This window comes from Saccopteryx bilineata, chromosome X (assembly GCF_036850765.1).
Source record: "Saccopteryx bilineata isolate mSacBil1 chromosome X, mSacBil1_pri_phased_curated, whole genome shotgun sequence".
Taxonomy (NCBI): domain Eukaryota; kingdom Metazoa; phylum Chordata; class Mammalia; order Chiroptera; family Emballonuridae; genus Saccopteryx; species Saccopteryx bilineata.
Genome location: NC_089502.1, coordinates 134,179,903 through 134,205,266, shown reverse-complemented (window position 1 = coordinate 134,205,266; position 25,364 = coordinate 134,179,903). Strand labels below are relative to the sequence as shown.

At 42.1% G+C, this 25,364-nt stretch overlaps 1 protein-coding gene across 4 annotated transcripts in view; it reads left to right on the top strand.

Moving 5' to 3' along the window:
* The window catches only part of NHS (NHS actin remodeling regulator), a 353,377-nt gene that overhangs the window by 274,182 nt on the left and 53,831 nt on the right, over nucleotides 1–25,364 (top strand). For all 4 annotated transcript variants that reach the window (XM_066249261.1, XM_066249262.1, XM_066249260.1 and 1 more), the window contains one exon: nucleotides 25,107–25,259. In XM_066249261.1, the coding sequence (XP_066105358.1) occupies nucleotides 25,107–25,259 (153 nt within the window). The remainder of the gene's footprint in view (nucleotides 1–25,106; nucleotides 25,260–25,364) is intronic.

Here is a 25,364-nt window from a genome sequence, read left to right as displayed (position 1 = left end):
ATTTGAAGTGGATAACCACATATGAAAATAATAAATATGTGAAACAATGTAATTCAGTAGCACCCAATCTTTTGGGGAGGGAGGAGAGTAAGTTTTTTTACTGAGATAACACTTATATACAGTTAAGTTCTGTACAGGTCTTAAGTGCTTAATTCAATGAGCTTTGACAGACATATACATTTATTAACTACCTTCTGAAAGAATATACACATGGGTATTCCTCAGAGAAATTTGGGTTTGGTTCCAGACCACCTCAATAGAGCAAGTGACACAATTTTTTTTATTTCCTGGTATAAATATGTTATGTTCACAGTATACTGTAGCCTGTTTAGTGTGCAATAGGATTTTGTCTTTAAAACAATGTACATACCTTAATTTAAAAATACTTTATTGCTAAAAAATGCTAATCATCTGAGCCTTTAGTGAGCCGTAATCCTTTTGCTGGTGGAGGGTCTTCAATTTGTAAACAATGCAGTGTCTGTGAAGTGCAATAAAATGGGGTAAACCTGTATAGTACATTTCCATCACCCCCAAATTTTTAATACTCTCTTCCAATCTTCCACCCCTTTTGGCAACCATTGTTCTGATTTCTATTACATAGATTAGATGTGCCTGTTCAAGAGCTTTATATAAATTGAATCATACAGTATGATTTTAAATAAATGTCTGGCTTCTTTCATTCGGCATAATATTTTTGAAATTTACCCACGTTGTTGCATGTATCAGTAGTTCATTTCTTTTTAGTGCTGAGCACTAATTCATTATAAAAATATACAACAATTTGTTTATCCATTTAGTTAGGCTGTTTCCCTTTTGAAGCTATTATGAATAAAGCTGCTACAGATATTTTTGTACAAGTCTTTTTGTGGATTTATGTTTTCATTTCCCTTGAGTAAATATCAAGGAGTGAAACTGCTTAGTCATAGGTTAGGTGTATGTTTAGTTTTATAAGAAACTGGCACAGATTCTTCCAAAACCGTTGTACCACTTTACTCTCCCACTAGTAATGTATCAGAGTTCTTTTTGATCTGCATCCTCCTAGGCACTTCGTATGTCAGCAGTCATTCCAGTGGATATAAAATGGTATCTCATTGTAGTTTTAATTTGAACTTCTCTGATGACAAATAATGTTGAATATCTTGTTGTGTGCTTATTAGATATTCATATAGCTTCTCTTGTGAAATGTATAGTTGAGCCTTTCCCTCATTTTTATTTTTAAGTTAAAAAGAAATTATTGATTGCTTTTTAGAGAGACAGAGGGAGAGAATGTGTAAGGGAGAAGAATTCATTTGTTGTTCTACTTAGTTGTACATTTTTGGTTGCTTCTCATATGTGCCCTGACTGGGGATCAAACCCACAACCTTGGTGTTTCTGGATGATGCTCTAACTGACTGAGCTAACCAGCCAAGACCTTTTCATTTTTTAACTGGGTTCTTTTTATTACTGATTTGTTGTAGCTGTTTATATACTCTAAATAAAAGTTCTTTATCAAATGTATGAATAGAAAATATTTATTCACAGTCTATTCTGGCCAATTTATTTTTAATAGTGTTCTTTTGATCAGAAAATTTTAAATTTTAACAAAGTTTATTTGTCACTATTTTCTTCTATGGCTAGTGCCTTTTGAGTCCTGTCAGAAAACTTGATTCCCTCAGTTAATGACAATTTTCTCATGCATTTTCTTCTAGAGGTTTTATAATTGTACCTTTTCTGTTTAGGTCTGTGATCCTTCTGTAATTACTTCTTGTGTAGAGGTGAAGAGTGAGGAAGGGGACGAAACGCATTTTTCCCTGTATGCATTATTCACTTGTTCCAGAACCTTTTGGAAGAAAACAAAAACCCACCTTTTTTTCGCCCATTGAATTGATTTAATGCCTTTTTCAAAAAAAAAAAATCAATCAATTGTATGTGTGTGGATCTATTTCTGGACTCTTTGTTCTCCTCCATTGATCTATATGTCCTCTCTTGCCAAAATCACACTGTCTTGACCTCCATAGATTTATAGTTAGTCTTGAAATAAGGTAGTATAAATCCTCCAAATTTGTTCTTCTCTTTCAAGATTGTTTTAGTTATTCTAGAACCTATGCATTTTCATATATATTTTAGAAACAGCTTATCAGTTTCTTCAGAAAAAAATGCTGGGATTTTGATTGGCCATTGATTTTAATTTATAGAGGAATTTGGGGAGAATGGACATCTTTGTCAGTAGTGTATCTTCCAATCCTTGAATGTAGTATACTTTGGGATCATATAGGTCTTCCATTTCTCTTAGCAATGTTTTGCAATTTTTAGTGTGGATGACTAGCATATCTTTTGTTAGATTTGTTCCTATGTATTTGATATTTTTATGATATTGAAAATAGTATTCCTTTTTATTTAATTTTCCAATTTTTCTTAATAATATGTATGTATGAATAAATAAATACAATTGGTTTTGATATATTTACCTTATATGCAGTAACTTCTAAATTCACTCTTTCTAGCAGGTTTTGTACTTTTCATAGGGTTTTTGTTTTTTTTTTTTTGTATTTTTCTGAAGCTGGAAACGGGGAGAGACAGACAGACTCCCACATGCGCCCGATGGGGGATCCACCTGGCACGCCCACCAGGGGGCGACACTCTGCCCACCAGGGAGCGATGCTCTGCCCCTCCGGGGCATCGCTCTGTTGCGACCAGAGCCACTCTAGCACCTGGGGCAGTGGCCAAGGAGCCATCCCCAGCGCCCGGGCCATCTTTGCTCCAATGGAGCCTCGGCTGCGGGAGGGGAAGAGAGAGACAGAGAGGAAGGAGAGGGGGGAGGGGTGGAGAAGCAGATGGGCACCTCTCCTTTGTGCCCTGGTCGGGAATCGAACCCGGGACTTCTGCACACCAGGCCGACGCTCTACCACTGAGCCAACCGGCCAGGGCCTGTTCATAGGGTTTTTAACCTACACAATTATATTGTCTGATAATGACAGTATTTACCACTTTTTTCTTAGCCTTATATCTTTTTACATTGGTGAGAGTAGATGTTTTGATTTTTTTCCAATCTTAAGGCAGCTAATGTTTCATCATTAAATACAAGGTTAACCATAGATTTCTCAGAGATGTCTCTCATCAGATTTTGGTGTCAAGGTTATACAGGCTACATACAATGAGTTGGGGAATGTTTTCTATTTTTAAAAAGAATTTGTGTAAATTGGTATTATTTCTTAAATGTTTTATGGAATTAACTAGTGAAGCCATCTGGGTCTGGAATTTTCTTTGTGGGAAGGGTTTTGATTAAGAATTTAATTTCTTTAAGAGAGAGGGACAATTTATATTTATATTTCTCCTGTGTCTCTTGCTCTGTACCCCACCACCACCAAGGAACTGTTCATTTCATGTAAGTCGTTGAATGCATTAATACTGAAGAGAAGGGACTTAGGCAGACAAGGAGGGGTGACAAGAATGGCGTGAGAAAAGACACGGGAGTGGCATCTCCAATGGTGTGTATTTTTGAACATGGTTTATGCTAGTCTGGTTGGACGGGAAACAGTGGAAGGAAAAGTGGAAAATAGTGTTTGAAAAATGGCTCACAACTGGATCGATGCCAAGTTGAGGAGTTTGGACCTTATGTAAGCAATGAAAACCCCTATTTGACTTTAAAACGGGTATGACCTGTAAAGATGATACTTCAGAAAGACTGATTTGGAATGATGGGCTGGTAGAGAGGAGAGTAGTGGTAAATGTGATTCTTTTAGAATGAGGGCAGAAAGCAGGGTAATACTGCCTAGAGTCTAGGAGGCCCTAGACCAGGGGTCCCCAAACTTTTTACACAGGGGGCCAGTTCACTGTCCCTCAGACCATTGGAGGGCCAGACTATAAAAAAAACTATGAACAAATCCCTATGCACACTGCACAGATCTTATTTTAAAGTAAAAAAACAAAACAGGAACAAATACAATATTTAAAATAAAGAACAAGTAAATTTAAATCAACCAACTGACCAGTATTTCAATGGGAACTATGCTCCTCTCACTGACCACCAATGAAAGAAGTGCCCCTTCCGGAAGTGCGGCAGGGGCTGCATAAATGGCCTCAGGGGGCTGCATGTGGCCCGCGGGCCATAGTTTGGGGACCCCTGCCCTAGACTAAAGGAGTCTGATAAAGAGTGAAACTAAGAAGAGTCTAGTGCTTAAAGTTTTCTAAAGGCAAAGACCTCTGAATCTTTATTTCTCTGCACACAACACTATGTTATGCACCTAGTACACACTTATCACACTCTATTATTATTGCTTCTGTTCCCATATGTGCCTCCTCACCTAGACATCCACCTTCTCTAGGGGAAGAACCCAAGATTTATTCATGCTAAAGTACTAGTATCTAACCATGTAGTAGCCAATTAATACTAAGTGAATGAATAACATCTGAAAGTACTAATGAGTACATGAATAAATGAACAGGCAGAATAAAGAATAATTGTATTAGTCAGGATAGGCTATACTGTGCTATGATAGTAGATAAACCAACAGAGCTTAGTGCCTTAATACAATAAAAGTTCTAGTTCTTCCTCACACAAAGTCTGATGTAAGTCTATAACATGTAGTCATTAAGCAGTGGAGGAAAAGAGAGAAGCGAAATTCTTGGGAGGTTTAGTAAAAACCAGGTGTCAAAGTGGTGTACATTGCTTCCATCCATATTCTACTGGCTAGTAGCCAATACTCACTCTGTCATTGTGCCCTAATTTAATTGCATAGGAAGTGGGAAAATGTAGATATGCACATGGACATTTGCTAAACACTAAGAAGAACAATTAGAGAAGAGTAAAAGGAAATCCTAAAAAGTATTTGTTCTTGCTATCAGCCTGAGAGAAGCCTAAGCCCCAGAGACACTCAGGGACTTACTGAGGATTACCCACATAGAGCACATACCAGTTCTGCCCATAGAGCTCAGTCTCCCCAGCCTGCCTTTTAGGCCTTAATAGTTATCACCTCAGGGCTCACTTATTGCTGACTAATTTTTAGATGCCAACTCCTCCAGAAGGAACTGTGAGCAGAATGAAGCACTAACAGACTTCGCCATCGGTTACTCAGTAGCTCTAGCCAAAAGCACAAATGAAGAGAGGCACAATATGGGTCAAGGCACAAAGTTTTGATGATGAACCTCCCAGGAGGCAGCAAAGCATTCCTGAATCAGGAAGCATCTGTAGTCAGCTCATGCCAGCTGCCTAAAGAGAACTCCACATCCTCTTGATCTAGAATCTCCTGTTCTGGATCAAAGCAGCTGCCTCAGCGGGGCCTGGAATGTGGGACAAAGGCACTGCGGTCACAGAAATCACTGCCAGGGTTTGTCTGTGTAGCCAGAGGTGTAAGAGGAGGTCCTCGCCTGCTGCAGGGGGTGAAGTAGGAGGAAGGTTGCCTCCTTGGGCTAGGCTGCAGTTGCTGTTTCGTTTTCAGAACTGGTGTGAAGGGTCAAAGATGATGAAGGCTAAGCAAATGGCACAATTTGGCACATAATAGGTTCTCAGGAGGTGTTGTGGATGAAGATGATGATGATAGCAATGGGTACAAGTAAATGAAAAGTTTTCCATTAAAAAAAAATCAAGGGTGGGAGCTATGAAGAGAGCCTGCTGCTTTCCCCCGGAAGCTGCCCCCTGAGCAGGACTGCAGATTCCCAGAACCCCTGCACCGGTCAGCGATAGATGCATTTAAATCAAGTGAAATAAAAATGCAAATAAAGTGGCAGAAGTCTCAGAAAATTAGCCATCAGAGAAATGAGAAGTGAAGCCATTGGAGGAAATGGTGAACGCAAGGATTAAGGGGACATTGTAGCTATAGAATCTGCAGAGTAAGGAAGACGTGTTCTACACCCTTCCCCTCACCCATTCTGTTCCTGCACTCTGGTTTTGCTGTTCCTCAAATACTCAAACACGAGCCCATCCAGGGGCCTTTGGTTTTTCTGTTCTCTCTACTCGGAATTCGCATACCGCACATTTTCACTTAGCTCCCCCCTTCATGGGGGCAAGTGTCACGTTGGCAGAGAAGCCTTCCCTAGCTACCTATCTTAGTTGAGTTCTCCCAGAAGTAGACTCTGAGACAAGGATCGAAGCACAAGTGGTTTGGGTTGTAAGTCCAGGTAACACCTATAGGGAGTGGGGAAGAGAGACGGAGGAAGAAACAAATCTAATAAACATGTGTTATCAAATTGCCACCACATAGTCAGCTGGAGCTTAGTCCTGCTGAGGAACCCTGAAAGAGGTGAAGACCACACTTCTGAGTTAGCTTAACCTGGGAAGAGGGCATCTGTCATTGGTGAGGGCTGCTCTCAGAGACATGCGCTTTCTAATATTTTTTGTTTGACCTGCTTATGAGCCAAGCATTCTTTCATTATCAGCAAATATATCACCCCCGGGCAGAAAAATCACTCAGACATTCATGGGGACCTGCCTTTGGAGTATCTAGGTAAATGCTAAGGGGATTCTGGCAAGGAACTGAACTTATCTGCTATACCACACTCTCCACAGCAGTGACCCTCCCACTCTCTATCCCCTTACCCCACTTGCTTACTTCCTCACAGAACTTATACCACCTGATGTTATATCTGCATGTTGTCATCAGTCTCTCCAGTCGCTCCAGGAGGACAAGAGACTTCATATGTGTCCCAATGCCTCAGGCAGAGATAGAACTCAGTAGATGCTTAGTAATTAGTTGTTGAATGAATAAATATTCAAAGAAAGATGGAAACTTACTGACATCACTATTACCCTCAGCACATGGAGGTATGGAAGAAACAGAACAGAAAGCAAGCAAGCTGCTAGAACAAAGGTGAACATTATACAGTAGAAGGCCATAGCAGGTGCCATTTATTGAGAAATGCCATTTTTTTGTTTGTGTGTTTGTTTTTTCAATGGGTAAAAGGTGAAGAACCGAGCACGAATATTCTTTCTAGATTTTTAGTCTGATTTTTTGGATACTCAAGGGTTTCATTTTTGTCATGGTCATGAGAGCTATTGCTTTTGCCCCATATACCAAGTGGAGAAAACTACCAATAACAGGTATTTCTTTACAGGTTGAAAAATGTAATATATGTAAAAAAGGCAGGCTAGTCTTGGTCTGTTAGCCACACCCTCACCAAGGACTACAGGGAAAGGACTGTGAGGGGACAGAGAAAGAAGTGAGGAAGACAGTGATGGACAAAGTGCAGTCTAAGGAAGCAGCAGGCAAGGAAGAGACTAACAGACTTGGAGTTTTCACTAACAATTGAATATTGAAGTGGGATTTTCTTAATTTTTAAGATGTACCTTTTGGAGTCTAGCACACCCGAAGCCCTAAATCCATACTTGTTACTAAAAAGGCCCTGCAGTTCCACAGTTCAGAGCCTGAACTGTGTGTTCCAGGCCACTGGCTTGACTTCACCCCAGGAGGAGGAAATTTCTAGTTTGTTACCCATGAAAAGGCAGTTTGCTTGGACAGCCCCAGTGGATCCTGGTCTCTGTGGATTTGCAAAAAGCCCTACCACAGAGGACACTGATATTTCTGGAATGGGCTTCAGCCAGGGCTCAAAATCTAAAAAAAGACCTGGGAACACACAATGGTAAACTAACACAATGGTGAAAGAGATGTGAATCTAGACACCTTTGTGTGTCACTTGTCTCAAGTAGCTTTTGCTCTAGTAAGAACAAGCCTTTCTGGGTGGAAAAAGGCAAGTAAATGTTGTGCTCACCAAAACTATTGGTTTGACAGTCTTTAAAAGAAGGTGAAAGAAAGAATCAGAGCATTGGCTAAAAATATTTCCAAGTTGGGCCCATTCCTTTCCTGATCTTCCTCTTTTTGCCATATTGCTCTGGCTTTGGTGTCTCTGATCGGTGAAGCTCTGCACCATGACCCTCAAAGAAAGTTGATATCTGGAACAGAAGGACACTGTGAAGGCAAGAGCCTGTTTGGGGTTGCCACCTTGGTCTGAGGGCACTGAGAAGGCATCTCAACATAGGCTAGCTGCAGTCACTCCCTGGCACCCATTCATTGCTTAAAGATTGGCCTTGAAGAGAAATCAAGCACAGAGTTTTGCCTAACTGGGTACTTGCAGCTTTCACTTGGTAGATGACTTATAGAAGTGGGTGTTGGAACAAAATGTAACTCTACCTATAGACTCCTGGCGATAATTTGGAGGTAGAGTTTGGGAAGAAAGAGCAAAGGGGGAAAGCCAGCACTTAGCAAAGCAACAGGAAAACAGTGTTCTATTCAGTGTGCCCTCCCGCACAATCCTCATTTCTGTGGATGCCCCGAAGCAACTTATAATTCAGCCTGATTTCCATACATTTTGTTTTCAAGAGAAAGCTTCTATTAATGCTGACTGTAAATTGAGGGGGTAGCTTTAGAGATGTTTTCTAAAGAACAAAAACTTCTGCAGATTATTTCCAAAGCATACCAGCATATTTAACAATATAAAATAAACATTAAATCACCTTATTTATCTATTCAGCAAGCACTTATTGAGCACCTACTGTGTGCCTAATTCTGTTATTTGTGCTGAGATATAGAGAAGAAATATTCTTTGTCCTCAAAAGTATACAGTTTGACAGGGAAATAAACAACTACAACAGTCTACGGGTTATGTTGACCCTGTCATATTGACCCTGGCCTGAAATACAGATGACTTTAAAGGGCCATAAAAGCATCCATTGACAGGATATAGCAGTGAAAGCAGGTTCCCACTTTGGTGAGCAGTAAGATATCAAAGCACTCCCCTAAGGAGATCAAGCCTCTGACTGCACTGTAGCCATCTGAGTTGAGGGGATGTGGCCTACAGGAAGGAAAACTGAACTGAAAGTACAGGGGTAAATGGTGGTACAATAGAAACCATGCCATATGCCCAGAAGGGGCCAAACAAGTAGCCATAGCAATGACACAATAACTTCAGTGAATTAGTCTAATGTGAGCTGCTATAGCAAATAACCTCCAGTGTCTCAGTGACTTAATGAAAGTCAGGTTTATTACTAACTTGCATAATGTCCAAAATGGGTTCTTCTCTATTGGTGGGTAGCTCCTCTCCTATCCAAACTTCAGTGATCTAGGTTCCTTCTTTTTTCTTTTTCTTTTTCTTTTTCAAATAAGGGAGATAGTGAGACAGACTCCTGCATGCACCTTGACCAAGGTCCACCCAGCAAACCCCATCTGGGGCCAATGCTCAAATAACAGAGCTATTTTTAGCACCTGAGGCTGGTACACTCAGACCAACCAAGCTATCCTTAGTGCCCAGGGCCAATGCTCAAACAAATCAAGCCACTGGCTACAGGAGAAGAAGAGAGAGAGAAGGGGAGTAGGAGGGGTAAAGAAGCTGGTGGTCACTTCTCTTCTGTGCCTTCACTGGGAATCAAACTTGAGATGTCTATATGCCAGGCTGGCACTCTATCCACAGAGCAAACAAGCCAGGGCCAAAGTCCCTTCTATCTCACAAATCTACCATCTTCAGTATATGGCTCCTAAGGTGTCAAGAACATGAAAGAGAATGCATGTGAGGTTTTTATGGGCTGTGCTGGAAATGGTGCATATCACTTCTGCTCAGATTCTACTGCTAGACCTAAATATATGACCACATTCAGCTGCAAGGGAGGCTGGGAAATATTCTCTAGCTATGTGCCCAGAAAGAAGAGGAAATGACTTTAATAACTACTAGGCAAGACTGCCACTCTGAACTAGAGGAAGAGGTCATCCCATTAAAGGTCAGCTCTATTTGGATAGGGGCTTTCTCTCTCTCCTTCACCTTGGTATCTCTGATGCCCAGTTGAGACTATCAGGCCTTCTTTGTCATTAGGTCTCTACTGTCATTTCTTCCATGCCATGCTTCCCACTAGCCTTGCTCTCTCTCACATTCCTGTTTTATTTTATTAGACTGCTTATTACTATCTGATTATATCCTTCCTTATTAATTGGGTTATTTTTTGGGCTTCTTTCTACCTGGATATAAGCTCCATGAAGGCAAGGATTATGTCTGTCATGTACATCACCGTATTCCAGTGCTTAGCACAGTGCTTAGCATGTGGGAGGTCCTTAGTCACTCATTGCTTAATGAATGAGTGAATCAACTGTGTCCTGAGGATCTTAAAGGGCTTGATGGAGGAGGTACAACTTGAGCTGGGTATTGAGTAGAATTTATCTAGGAGGAAAGAGATCAAGTAAAGAAATGAGGTAGGTTAAAAGGAAACAAAAAGAGGCCACAAAATGCATAGATCGAAAATTTATGGAGTTTAGCCACATCCATTCAACCACATACTTTAGCTCCTATCCTCAAACAACTTGTCTTGAGCTCTGCTTTGGAGAAGGAGCAATTAAGATACTCCCCATCATGTAACAGGTTCCTCATTCTGGCCACCAGTGTGCTCCACTGAATAATTGCAGTCCTTCTTTCCAGGATGACTATTGTCTTCCCAAATAAACATCGGCTCCTGTATAGGTTAGAAAGTGGAGTAGTAAGGCAGAAAGTGGTGCGAGGTTTTGATATCAAACACACTCACTTCAAGTGTTGGCTTTAGCATTTATAATCTTTGAGCCATTGGGCAAGTTTCCTAACCATTCTGCGCCTATTCAGTAAATTGGCGATAATGAATGTACTTCCTGGGTTTATTGTGGGAACCAAATAAGATAACTTCTGTCAAGGGCCTAACCCAGTGCCTGGTTCATGCACATGCTAAGTGGTATTGTCTTCCCCTTTGGCAGCCTCTAACCTGTTCCACTCTGCTTCACACAACTCCTGATCTAGCAGCAGTGCTCCTCTTGGGACCTGCACTGTGGAACTTTTCCCAGCCTTCATATTAGGCCGCTTCATAGGAAATTGCCAGTATTCAAATCTTTCTTACTTCAAAATGGAAATTTCCAGTGGTTCTCTTCCAGCATTTTCCAACCTTCCTGCTAATCCTATTCATCAACCCTTACTCTACTTCAAGGTTACCTCTTCCCTGTACTTCTTACTATACCAGAGAACATTTCTCTAGAATCTGTGGCACTCTGTACGTCTCTCAGGGTGCACACTTGATCCTATCTGGGATTATCATCTAATAATGTGCCTTTTGTGGCGACCAAGTTATAAACTCCTAAGGGCACTGATGACATCTCTTTCTCCTTAAAATACATCTGCACAATAATTTGAACTTAATGAGAGATGACACTTTCTACTTCCCAGACCCAAGTGTGATTAGACAGGGACCCCAGTATACTCGGACATCTGTTGGTGGGCCTCTGAACCATGTCAGCCAGTACTGGGGCTTGAGACCCTTGTTCTTAATGAGACCCCCTATAGTCAGTTGTCTGTATAAGTATTATTTTCTCTCTTCTCCTCTCACCTTTGCCTGCCTCCTTAGAAAATCAAACCGAGAAGAGAAACTTCAAAGATATGCCTTGACCCTGGGAGAGAAAATAGGGTGTCATTTATCCATTTTGAAAGATTATTGGGTTTTTGGATCCTCATTTGCTTATTTAAGAGCTGTAAAGTTGAACCATATGAAATTGATAATACCCAACTATTCTGACTTACAAAAATATCAATTTCATATGGTTCAACCTAGTGTTTTGGTATTTCTTTGGGTTCATTCACAGTCATTCATAGGTGATGTAGTCTGATCCCTGTGTGTGGTCCACTCAGCCAAATTCTTGGTAAGAGAGATTCCCCAGAGAAGTTTCTCATAGCTTCGGATGGGCTCATGGACTTCGGTAGATTCTGCCATTGCTTATGGAGTTTCCATCATAGGCTTTGGATTCAAAAAGGCCTTGTTCATTTCCCTTTTCCATGCAGGTGCCAACACATGCGTTTGATCTCTGGGATAAATGCCAAGACCTCCAAGCTTGAGTTTTCAAGTCTTCTGGAGATCAAAGGCTCTCTGCATCGCCACATGGGCTTCTCTGTGCTGTTACTCAGCAAACCCAGTCCACCTTCTCTGAGGGCCAGTGGCTGAGTTCCCAAGAGACAAGGAGGGAAGGAACTCTTAGTTTTCTAAACATTGCAACACATGGGCAGATGAGCATGATTGGCAAGAAGGCCTGTACATCTTTCTCAAATAAGCTGTAAATTAAAAATGCAGAAACTTTTGATAAATTTTAATTATTTATGAACTAGAGCCACCTGAATGAGACAGCTGGGAGCCTCTCACAGTTTCTCATTTCATGTGTCTAGAGGAGTATGCAGGCCTTCAATAATCATTGAATTCGACACCTTCAATAATTTCATATGACTTATAAATAAAGTACTCTTTGTTGTCCATTTCTAGTAGAAAATATCCAAAAGACAAAAGAAAAACAGAAAGCAATCTACAGCTGTCTTACTATGGTCATTCTGAGACTATTCAAATAAGAAATTATGCCACTGTCATTAAGAAACAAGATTTTCAGCATAAGAGAAAAGAGATCAATTATAAGATCAAGGAATTTGAATTAAAACCTGTAATCTTAGATTTGAATTGGAAATAGTGGTTTGAATTCATGAGTTTTCTTCACCTTCTGAAACTTACTTATTTTCTAGCCCTGTCTTTCGAAGGCTAGAGTCCATGAAAACCGAGCAACAATGAATACCCTTGACATGCAGAAAGTTGTCTCTAACACCTGTTCCTTCTGAGTGGAGCCAGGGCTTCCTGGAGAAAGAGCTGATTTCAGAATTGGGGAAGCTAATGTACAAGATGAACCTGGGACACCTTAACATATCTGAATGTCTGACAGAGGAGGAAACAGATCTCTAGAGGTTCCGTGACCTGCTAGGACCCTAGGAATAGCCAGGTTGCCTGGTCCATGCCCCTGTAAAAGGCAGCCTGCCCTTAGCCAGGCCTTCCCAGCTAGTGTTGCAACCAGGATCCAGAGCTATCTGACCATGGTTCTTCACTGCCACACTGAGAGATTTGAAAACAAATTTATTTATACACCACTTTAGCATTAGAGAACTATTAAAATTAGCCAGCTGCACAATCAAGATATCCCAAATTTGAAATGCACATGGTTATGGGCTGTGAGGATTACATTTCTAAAACCCCCAAGACTATTGGTTACCTGCCCATACTCCCTCATCCTTATCACTTCAGTGCACAGTAGCTGGGTTAATCTCCCAGGACTTGCATTCTTTACCTGAGGGCTTTCTCTGGCCAGGGAAATGACTTTTCTAGAACTACCAGGGAAATATTGCTGTGGTGCCTAGGCAGCTCTCAACCAATGACTGACAAGAAGTAGTAGATAAATATCCCAACTCCCTTGCCTCTAAGATGTGCATTTTGCACTGGCTCCTGGGGCGATCCAGTCCATTTCCCATAGTGATAGCATGCTCTTAAATTAAGCACACCCTTAATTGGTTTCCTTCCCTTCTCTTTTTCACTTCCCCAAAGCCCCTACTGGTAACTTTCTAGCATTACCTCCTAAATAAACTACTTGTTCCTGAACCTTTGTCTTGATGCCTGTCTTGGGGAAACCCAAACTCTTATTTCCATTTTCTGAGCCTGTCTTCCATGGGCAGATAGAGAGGGAAAGAACCATTGGCCATGGAAAGCAGAACGCTGTAGGTATCGCTGCAGACTCAGCTAGACTCTGGCTAATTGAGTCTCAAGAGAACACATCTTTTCTGACTCCAGATTCAGTGTACACATGATAAATATCCCCCACTCATGTAGCTTATGCCATGTCTTTTATAAAGAGCGCAGAACTCATAATAAATGTCTAGGCTTTTGGTGTGGAGACTAACCTCTACCCAAGAGGAGAGATTTCTTAGCATATATAATTGGGTGTCACATGCTGATTACCTTACTGCTCCACAATTTAACCAAGACAAAGAAATATGTCCAGGAGGACCAGAGAGGTGCCATGGATGATATTGGAAACAGAACTCTTCTCTTACATCCCATGCTGTGTCTCCTGAATAAAAAAGATGATTTCACAGGCTTTTTTAAGCTGCCTTTCCAACTCCAGCTCCACTTTCTTCCCTAGCATGTCAAGGGACATCACATCTGTAGTTTGAGCAATATAGAAGGGACTTTAAAACATATTAATCTTTGTGGGTAGAATCCATCTTCTCCATTTTCCTGCTTTCAAGAAACTAAAAGTACCAAAGGATGATGTTTATGGCCTTCCCTGTAACCAGCCTCATCTGGTTCTTTGCAAAGAATGAAAATATTGCTCTGCTCTGAGTGTACCTAGCACCTCTGTCGTGCACTTGGGCTACAAGAACAAAGAAGCCAAACTCTGGGGCACAACATCTTCCTGCTTGAAACAACTAAAAATTTCTACAATACATCAGGAATATTTCACCCTTAATCTTCAATGTCTCCCAACCTAGAGGCTCAGAGCAAAGTGAGCACTGGTCAGACTATCACCAGCATTAACTTGTCATGCTCAAGTGACACAGAGGCAGGCGATAAAGCACATGGGGGCAGGGGCAGTGGACGTGGCCGCGGTGATGGTGAGATGGGGATGCATAGACTAATGGATGTGCTAGAGAGGCATGGAGTCTTGGCATCTGTGAATGGTTGTAGGGAAGGTGGATATTCTTTTTCTTCCTTACTTCTGTTTGTTTTTAAAACTAACATTTCCTCTTGTTCTAAAAAGAATTGAAAGCAATAATCTAGTTTGTTAATTTGTACCTCAATTTACCTTTTAGGGAAATAAATCAGAATGAGGAATAACAAAAAAAAAAAAAAAAAAGAAAAGAAAATATTTGTGACATTCACCCTTTTCTGAATCCTGGAAGTATTTCTTAACTATCCATTTGGCTCACCTAAAATATTAAATTCTTTATTTCTGATTAATATTATCTTTTTTATACTTTAACCTGTTTGCAAACATTTAAACATTTAAAACTGCCAATGTCTCTTTAAGGGATGTGAGATTAATGAAGAAAAAGTTGAGCCAAGCTCCTATTCCTCCCACTCTGATTTAAGATTAGGTATGAAAACCTTGAACATTGGAACAAACGTGTCATGATTCAGTGAAGGGATGGTCATCTTCAGTCCAAGTTGCTGGAAAGCAAGAAGTTATTACAATTTAAGATCTTAATGGTCCCTCTGGTGAAGCTAACTTTGGGGTTGATCTAATTATTAGATTGAGCTATCAAGATAGTTTTTGTAGAACAAAACAGTTGACTATCACTAAATTATTATTATTCAACAGAATACCTACCTTGTAGCCTTGATCTCTCATTGTTGACACTAGTGATACTCAATATGAGTTCTGCTGATTGCTGGTGGCCTCAGGACCCCCAGAGAACTTGTTCTTTACTCCCTGGGCTAATATGCTTCTGGAATCCCAAAATGAAAATGGCTGGTTTCTTTGAGAACAGGTGAGAAAGTGTGTGTTTTTTGGAGGCAAGAACAATCTGACTGATGCAATAGGTAACAAATCATGACTTAGAGAGATGAAGGGCACAGCAGCCAGGCTGAATGTTGGCATGGGAAGAAGAGGTTGCCAAGGAGAATACATGGACCCAATGTCAGGAGACTTGAGCTTTGTTTTTGCCTCTGCAAAATACCAGCTCTGTGATGTTGGGTCAAATCTTTGTACATCAGTTTCCTAATCAGCACGTGAGAGTGATGGCGTAAATAGTAGATTTCAATGTGCTGACTCCTACCAAAACAAGAAACACATTTTACATTACAAACAAGAAACAGATTTTTACATCACAGTCCTGAACACACACACACATACACATATACATGGCATGCACATGGAACAAAACAATAGCTTCACAAAACAATATTCACTACATGCAATGTGTTTCGGTATTTTTCTACTCTTTTTTATTTCACTATTTTATTATTCATTTTAGAGAGGAGAGGGAGAGACAGAGGGAGAGAGAGAGGAGAGACAGAGAGAGAGAAGGGGGGGAGGAGCTGGAAGCATCAACTCCCATATGTGCCTTGACCAGGCAAGCCCAGGGTTTTGAACCGGCGACCTCAGCATTTCCAGGTCGACGCTTTATTTATTTATTTCACTATTTTAAAAAATGCTAGACTTGATCTGTTGAATGGATTTCACAATTGACTAATGGGTCATGCCCTGCAGTTTGAAAAAACACAGAACTCTATAATTTCTAAGGTCCCTTCCACTGGTAGAATCCAATGACTCTGCAAACTGCCTCAAGGAATTTTTTTAAACAATAGCTGAACTGTGACAGGTGGCTACATGCTTACATTCTGGAGGAAGTGCAGGGTGTAGAACATGCAGCTGAATGACCCAAAGATAAACAAGTACATTATAAACTGTTTCCCAAGAGGATAGATAGTGCTGCTGCTCTGACAGTGAGTCAGAGAATTAGGATAGCCAAATCATTATACTGAGTGCTGCCCAAGTCAACAGGATCAGAGACGGAGGACATCCAACCTGTCAGAGAGGCCACAGACTCTCTGGTAGTGGACAGACTTCTTTACAGTTTCCAGATTGTAAGACACCTACCCCTACCCCCAAAGAGTGATCTCCAGTGGCCTCATCTTTGTTTATGCAACACTCACCAAGAAGACAGAAAAATAAAGAAAAAAGAAGAAAAGAAACTTGGAGACCTCCAGATTTTCTTCTTTTGAACTTGGACCTCAATCCTGGCCTCTTAGTCTTTTTTTGTTTCCAATTCAGGAAAAGGAACTAATATTTAGTAAGCAGTGACATGGCAAGGACTTTATTATATTGCATTGGATCCTCAGAACCGTTCTATAAAGCCTCTGGGATTCCCACTTTACAGAGGAGGATACAGAAGCCCAGAGAGTTCACTAACTCGTCCTGGATGCACAGCTGCTATGATGACTTCCCAGCTTTCCATCTCAGGGTCATTCCCCAAGCTCATCCTGCTAGAGCTTGAATATAGAGTCCTTCAGAGTGGATGATGCAGCCTTACTTAATTTTGGTGACTGGTAGAAAATCAGAGGCGCAAACATAACAATACAGGATTCAGAGAGCAGAAGGTCTAAATCCTCACTTGTAAATATGGAAAATTGAATCCTGGGAAGGTTTGATGACAAGCCCAAGGACACAAAACTGCAAGCAGAACCCAACTTTCTAGTAGTCTTGTTACAAGGTGTTGGACATTAGAACAACAACAGTAATAGTAATAACTCCATGGTACCCTTGGTATGAAACATCACTTTGTTTTAGAAGATGGGGGAATATTTCTATAGGGAAATCATTCTAGATCCTTTTAATACATAAATAAATACATAGACATGTTCTATTCTGTGGGTGTTGGAATGTTTCAGGACACTGAAACTCGTCAGGAAGCCTACAATTTCCTGATGCTAAGAGGTACACATTAGATGTTATGCCCACTTGTTCGGTAGGGAACAAGTCTGAATTATTGTGGTTCTACAAATAGGAAACCCAGCAGGGACAGACTGTGGGTATCTGGCTCTGATGTTGGGCTGTTCCACATGCCTTTGTGCCATGTACCCTGCTTCCTCCTCCACGCTGTCAAGCAGAGTGGGCAAGGGGCTGGTTGCCAATGAAGGAAGAGAAACAGGAACAAATGGTTTCACTCGGTGAAATCCCCTGCCTAGTTCTATAACAGATCAGAGAACTCAGGCAACAACAACAGATAACCTGAGCAGATTTTCAATTTGCTTCCCACGCTGATGACTGTTGAAGATTGGCTTATGCATAACAGGGATCCAAGAAGAAAACCTGCGACATATCTGTGACACTGACTATTTCAGATTCTCATTAATATATTAATGTGCTAACACACTCCTTGCTGCTTTCTGTCACAGAGCATCAGAGTGGATGGTTTGTGGAGAAATGTGTTCCTAGCAAGACATCTGTGTGCATGGGGTGGGTGTGATGGGTGGAAGCGCAGGAAGGTTAGCAAAGTGTATGTGGGTAGTTAATCCTGTAAGTACTCTAAGAACATTTTTTAAAATCCCTTTCCTCCCTTGAAGGGGCGGAGATTCCATTTCTGAGTAATTTTGCATATTTTTTCTGAATTTTTCGCCACATGTAGCATTCAGACTTTGATTTCAGCTGCCACCGCCCCCCTTTCAAAGCCTTGGGAGGCTAGGAGAAGGAAGGAGTAGCATGGGGAGAGAGCCGGTGGCAGGGGCGGACGCTTGAGGGAGAGAGGCTTTCTAGGAAGACAGGCCAGGAAAAGGGATTTCATGCTTCCCCCAGAGGAAATAAAGCTTTAAGGGAGTGAGAGGCTCATAAGGCCAGGAAAGGCAGTTTTGAACAAATACTAACCCCAGTAGGGCAGGGGGAGACTCTGAACTGGAGAGGCGTACGGCAAGATTATATGTGCCCCTGATTTTTACCCATTCCCAATAGTTCCTAAACTCAAGTCTCCTCCTGCCCTTAAAAAGGGGCCTGGCTTTTCTAAGAGAGTGGTAGCCATTAGTTTTTCTCAACTTCCAAGTCAGCTCATTTCAGACGAACCCAGTGACCATATACATGCTTTCAGTACATCAGTGTGAATCAAGGTCTAGACAATTCCATTATCCCCAGAGTTCGGCAGGGGAATGAATTAAGTTCAGTCTATAAAGACTTCACTGCTCTGTGGACATTTACTACAATGGCATTTTCTTCCAGCAGTTTGGTGTTTGTGATGCTGTTTGTATTTCTATAACATGACAAATCTGCTGGGCACTTTCTAAAAGATTCACTCAGCTCTTGGTTACACCTATTACTATGAATAGCATGAGAGTAGCAGTTCTGAGTCCTTCATTTTGATTTTGAGAAGCACTAAATACTTTTATGTGGAAAAGAGCCCACTCAACCCCAGTCCCCAGTTGGTCTTGGCTTAGGTAAACTTATTTCGATAATTGTTTTAGAAAGAGGAGCAGCTTGGAAGACAGATTTGGTTTCTAATCCCAAATTTTTCACTTGCCAGGTGTGTGACTTTGGAATTTACTTCTTTCTCTGAGTTTCTCTTTCCTTGTTTATAAAATGGGAGCAATGTTTTGTTTTGGGGTTTTTTTCCATTAATTTGAGAGAGAGAGGCATCAACTTATTTCACTTAGTTGTTTCATTTAGTTGTGCACTCATTCATTGCTTCTAGTATGTGCCCTGACCAGGGTTTGAATTTGTAACCTCTGGTGCACGAGGTTAATGCTTTATCCATTGAACCAAACAGTCAGGGCCTGGCAGCAATATTTTAATCTTTGGGTTATGTGACAATGTCATGAATACAATGGACCTCACTTAGAACATGGCATATGGCTGGAGCTCTCTCTGCAAGAGCCTGCAGTCTTGGACAGGAGAAATGTTACATCCACGTAAATTATTTTCCTGCTGGAGAGGATTAAAGCGAGACACAGAGCCCTATTTCCCACTGTAGCTCATGCCATTATCTGTCCCTTCCTTGGGGAGCAGTAACAAAGGGAGTACAGAAGAAGTACTAGATAAGGCAAGGAGTTGGCTCTAGGAAAGTCAATAAAAATAGTGGGAAGGCGCATTAGTTTTTTATTGTCATGTAACAATTACCGCAAATTTAGCAGCTTAACACACATTTAGGATCTTGCAATGTCCGTGGATCGGGATTCTGGACGCAGGTTAATTAGGTCTCCCCAGGATCCCACTAGGCTGCAACCAAGGTCTTGGCTGAGACTGATTTTTCATCTGAGGCCTGGGGGTCTCTTCCAAGTTCATTGGTTGTTGCCGTAATTCAGTTCCTTGAGGTTATAACACTGAGACTTGCAGCTCCCAGAGGCCACACACCATTATTTACCATGTGGCCTTCTCTACACTGTGGCAGTTTGTTTCAAGGCCCGCAGGAGAGTGTGTCTTCTGCTTCTTGTCTTTTTTTTAAGGGCTCATCAGATTAGCCCAGATACAGTCGATACAGTCATGATAATTATCTCCCTTTTGATTAACTGAATGTCAACTGAGTAGGGATCTTAAAATCCCTTTTGCCGGGTAATGCAACATAATTTACAAGTTCTGTCTGCACTTGAGGGGAGGGCACTGTACATGATATGTACATGAGAGGATAGGAATCTTGGTGGCTATCCTAGAATTCTGCCTACCACAGAGGGATCCCTGGATATATCCAAATAAGCAGAGGAGAAACCTTCTTGCTTCTCTTTGTGTCATATTTATGAGAACAAACATTATTGGGAGTGCTAAGCCTGCTATATCACATGGCCTAGCCATGTTAAAATTGTTAAACGGGAGAAAAGGGGGCAGGGTGAACCTAAAAATATGGGACAGCCTTGCTACAGTGGTTCAGTGAGTTTATGAATGAGTGGATTCAACTCTCGCTGAACAGTTATTTAGGAAAAGGAACAGATTTTTTAAAGAAAGAAAATGGGATACTTTTTCCTGAAGAGCTCCATTAGTGCCTGTCTGTCTGCCTCCAGTGGACACATAATACTAGTTAATGTTCTATAACCAAAGGACAAAACTGAAAGCAAAGGCATTACATAGTTTTCCTTTTCTTGCCTAAGAGATAAACACTATTGTGGAACTGATGAGCAAAATGTTCACCTGTTAGTGCGTGGCAGAAATCTGTTACAGCTTCTCAGCAGATAAAGAAAAAGACTTTGGATGGCAAAGAAGTGAGGATTCCTAGCCTTAAAGGCTATCATTGTGAGAGCAGGTTGACTTCACTGCCCTGCTGGAACTCATGCATTTAGTCTTTGCATGTACAAATCCCTAGTCCTGAGCAGCAGGCAGTTCAGAACCTCAGAGCTGGCTTGCCTGAGTAGCACGGTAAGAATGTGTTTAAGGCATCATCAAAGCAGGGGCACCAAAAAAATGCTTTTTTCAAATAACCTCCTATTTAATAAGAAGAAAAGAGAACTTTGCTGAATATCTTTCACATTTATTTTATGATATGCTAATTTATCCTTTAATTTAGACAACCTACTGCAGAAAAGTGGAGGTGGAGGAGTAGGGAGTATAATCTCTTTGGTATTCATGCCCTTTAGAGTCTGGAGTCTTAAGCAGTCCCCAGGGGATTGTGTAATACTGAAACGGGAAGGATCTGCTAGGGGTCACATCTCCCAAACTATTCCTTCCAGTTGGAGTCACACCTAAACCATTTCCCCACAGGACCAAAGAATGTATACCCTATGCCGCAAGGATTCTTATATATTTCATTCTGTGCTATATCCCAGCACCTAGTACTGTGCCTGAGACATAATAACTATTTAGAAAACATTCCACAGGTGAATGGATGTTTTCATTTGCAGCAGTTTCTTCCCTTCCCCCATGTGGCCCATCTGCCTTCACTCCCAAAAGTTCCTAAGGCATCAGCAGATAACATTTTGTGTTTCTCAAACTTACCTGATGATAAAAAAAAAATCCTCAGGGCACTTTTCAAATATGCAGATTACTAAGCCTCTCTGTTGGAAACTTTGGTTCAGGAAGTCTAGGTTTAAGCCCAGGAATCTGTGTTTTTAACAAGTACTTATGATGAAGCTTCTCTTCAGATCAATATTGAGATAAATAGCAAGAGCTCAGCTCTTCCCCACACAGAGATTGAGGAATCACAGCTACTTGACCCAGTTCCTGAGGGACAATCTAAAGTTAACACCCTATGTCCATGCTTCTGTTTCTATTTTGTTTGTTAGTTCTTGGACACGTGGGACAGATGGACAGCTGTCGGGGGGAGTGGGGTAAGGCGACTGGATGAAAGAAGGCAAAAATATTAGCCAAACCAAACCAAACATATATACATATCACATAGACACAGACAGAAGGGTAGCAGTAGACAGAGGGAAAGGGATTACGGGTAGGTAGAGGCAGACAAGGAAGGGGAAGATGGAAACAGAAAGAGACGAGGAGACATTGCTGGGACAGAGGGTGCACAATGCAGTGGGCAAGTGGTGTTATGTGGAGCTGTACACTTGAAGCCTGTATAGTTCGGCAGACCATGACATCACAATAAATTAAGAATAAAATCAATAAGTAGATAAATAAATAATAGTCTTCTCCAAAGCAGATGTTCTTGAAGCTTCTGTTACCATTACAGACAAGCTGTTCTCGGTGTATAGAAAAACAAATATGTAGTAATAAATTATCATACTCACCTTAAAAATAAGTTAACACTCTGAGCTTCTGGTAAGTGGCACTGAAGGACTGTGCGGCTTTAAGAGTTTTCTGGTCTACTCCCAAGTCATGTGGGCCCAGCCTCAGATCTCACCTCCTGCCATCCTGGTCTGGAGAGGAAGTACTTAGAAGCACCTCTACTTCTGGGACTGCCCACTGAACTTCTTGCGTCATCTTTCCACCAGGCAAGCTTTCTGTTCTGTGTCTTCCCCTAGCCATCACTAGCACAAGAATTCACAGCCACCACTCTTGGGTTGGGTAATGAACTGCACTATTAGGTGGGAGTTGAACTCTACATACAGGGAGAAGCTGACTATTTAGTCAATCCCGGTCATTGAATCAAGGTTTTCCTCTGAAGGTGGCTAAATAAAACCTCTGTTTTCAGCATTCTCCCTGCTTCACACTTGAGAGTAGGAAAATTCTGACCAGCTATGGCCTGCTCTTTCTATCCCAAGGCTGACCATACCTCATCTGAGGCCTGAAGAGGCTGGCTTCTCCCTTAGTAGTTCCTCCTAGGTTTTCTTATGCCCAGGACCCAGTGACTCCGGACTGGTTGCCCAAGCACCTACAGTTTCCAAGGAAAGGGCTGAGGTTATAGAGTAACTCAAGAAAAAACTGTTTCTGTCTTTATTCTTTGTTCCATAGAACTCTTCCCTGAAAGTACTATCCCCTACCCAGGAAGATAATCGTGGGATCTCTAGCCCTTACACTTGAATTCTTCTTGGAGATTAAACACCAAGAAAGAATAAATCTGGGTCAAAGGGAGTAATCTTCTCTGTAGCTGACGGTAGTAGAATATAATAGACTATTTATGATAATGGTTGGCTAATACTATAGCCACCTATGCATACTTAAATTTACATTAATTTTAAAATTTAAAAGTGCTTAATAGTCAGCATGGCTAGTGGCTACCATATGGGATAGCACAGTTACAGAGCATTTCTTTATCACAAAAATTTCTATTTTATGGCACTATTTCTGAGGCATGCTGTAGTCCCTTTATCCTTTGACCCTGTCCATGTGGTGTTTATTTAGCATCTTTGGAAATAATGTATTTCTGTTGGTGCTGCTTGTGAGAATGATGCATTATTCTAGAAAAAAACACTACTTATGACTATATCAGCAAACAAAATCAAAATCAAAATTACTGCCATGATTATGATTACAATACTTGGGGAGAGGGGGATTCATTATCAAAAGGCTTCATTTTTTTGCCAGTTTTCTTTCTTTGTTCCCCTTCTGCAAAAGTATTCTTCCTGCTATTTCATTTGCCTTTCTGTTCTATCTGTAGATTATCTTGTCCTAAGTATGGCTTCTCAAACAAAGTGAAATGGTCTAGATCTCAAAAAGAAAAGGATCAGAGAGAAACCATAAGCCTGTTTGGGACACAGGAGTACACAGGTGGGCATAATGTCCCCAAATCACACACTAAGAAAAAGAGGAAAAGAAGCAGAAAGAGGCAATGGCAGCCTGTGGGCCCAGGATGGGGGTCTGGTATGAATATCACCAGGTCTGAAGGGAAGGCAGGCTGGGTCAGTGCTCACCATTCCTGGGGCCGGCCAACTGCCCCGGTGCTCAGGAGTTCTTATGTGCAGTAGTTCCCTCATCAGACTGTTCCTCTTAGGAACCACTCTTTCTGTAAGAATTTGTCTTTGACTCATGGACAGTCTCTGTCCTAGGCTCAGCATGTACACGAGGAAGGCATAGTGCAGGGGTCGGGAACCTATGGATTGTGAACCAGATGTGGCTCTTTTGATGGCTGCATCTGGCTCACAGACAAATCTTTAATAAAAATAATAATAAGGTGTCCTGGCTGGTTGGCTCAGCGGTAGAGCGTCAGCATGGCGTGCAGGAGTCCCGGGTTCGACTCCCGGCCAGGGCACACAGGAGAAGCGCCCATCTGCTTCTCCACCCCTACCCCTCTCCTTCCTCTCTGTCTCTCTCTTCCCCTCCCACAGCCAAGGCTCCATTGGAGCAAAGTTGGCCCGGGCGCTGGGGATGGCTCTGTGGCCTCTGCCTCGGGCACTAGAATGGCTCTGGTTGCAACAGAGCGACACCCCAGATGGGTGGAGTATCGCCCCCTGGTGGGCATGCCGGGTTGATCCTTGTCGGGTGCATGCGGGAGTCTGTCTGACTGCCTCCCTGTTTCCAGCTTCAGAAAAAATACAAAAAAATTAATAACATTAAAAATATAAAACATTCTCATGTATTACAATCCATTCATTTCCTACTGCTCTTGTTCGTGGTTGCGGGTGGCTGGAGACAATCACAGCTGTCCTCCGGGACAACACCAATTTTTTATTGGATAATGCGTAATGTACACGGGTCATTGTATGGCTCTCATGGAATTACATTTTAAAATATGTGGCATTCATGGCTCTCTCAGCCAAAAAGGTTCCTGACCACTGGCATAATGGGTTAACTGCTGCGCTTTGGGGAAGGAAGTCTCCATTCCTGGCCTCTTGGAAGAAATGCATGGACTGTGCTCTCTCTTCACCAGCATTGCCTGTGGTTTCCCTCCCTTAACCCCCATTTCCCATGTACTGGCATCTCTGATGCTTGTGTTCTCCCCTGGGTGGCACTAGGGAAACCGAGCAATGCACTGAAACATGGAAGACAGTGAGGTTGGCAGTTGGAAGGCAGGATAAGATTAAACAATGAGGGTCGGGGGCCCGGCATCACAGGAGACAGAAAGCAGGGCAAGCGAGGGGCAGAGGTAAAGTAAGCCCCAGGAACAGAGGTGTAGAACTACAGATCTGAGGCACTGTGGCCAGAAGACTGCAACTGGGGCAACCTTTTAGACTTATCGCTAAGGCTTGTCTCTGCTTCTAGAAGGCAGGACCTCCCACCCCCAAGCATGCCTGGCCAGGGGCCTGCCCAGGTTGATGAGTGGCTGTCCGAGTACAAAGGGAGGTATGGAGAAGTCAGCTGGACGATGTCCTGAGGTTTCTCTGCCTTTGGATGGGGACAAAGGATGTATGCCTCTCTATTGTAAACTTCAAACTGTTTTTCAGCCTTGAATGAGTTCCCAATGGGAATGCAGCAGTCTGGACTTGCGCTCTACCCAGACCCGGCCCCTGTCCCCTCCTACCCCAGCATCTGTCAGATTCACAGTTTAGAGTTATAGGTGCGTAATGCCCCATTTCCCTCTTTCTCTTGCAGCCGTCTCCAACCTGGACATCGAGAGTAAGCTGAGTGTGTACTACCGCGCACCGTGGCACCAACAGAGAAACATCTTCCTCCCGGCCACACGACCGCCCTGCGTGCAGGAGCTGCACCGCCACGCCCGGCAGAGCCTGCAGGCCCTGCGCAGAGGTGACTTGTCCCAGGCTTGGGGGGGCTTTTTGAAGCGACATCTCAGAGCATGTCCCATCCAGGAGTTGTCCTCTGTCCCTCTTGTCCCAGCACCTCTCCTGTTAT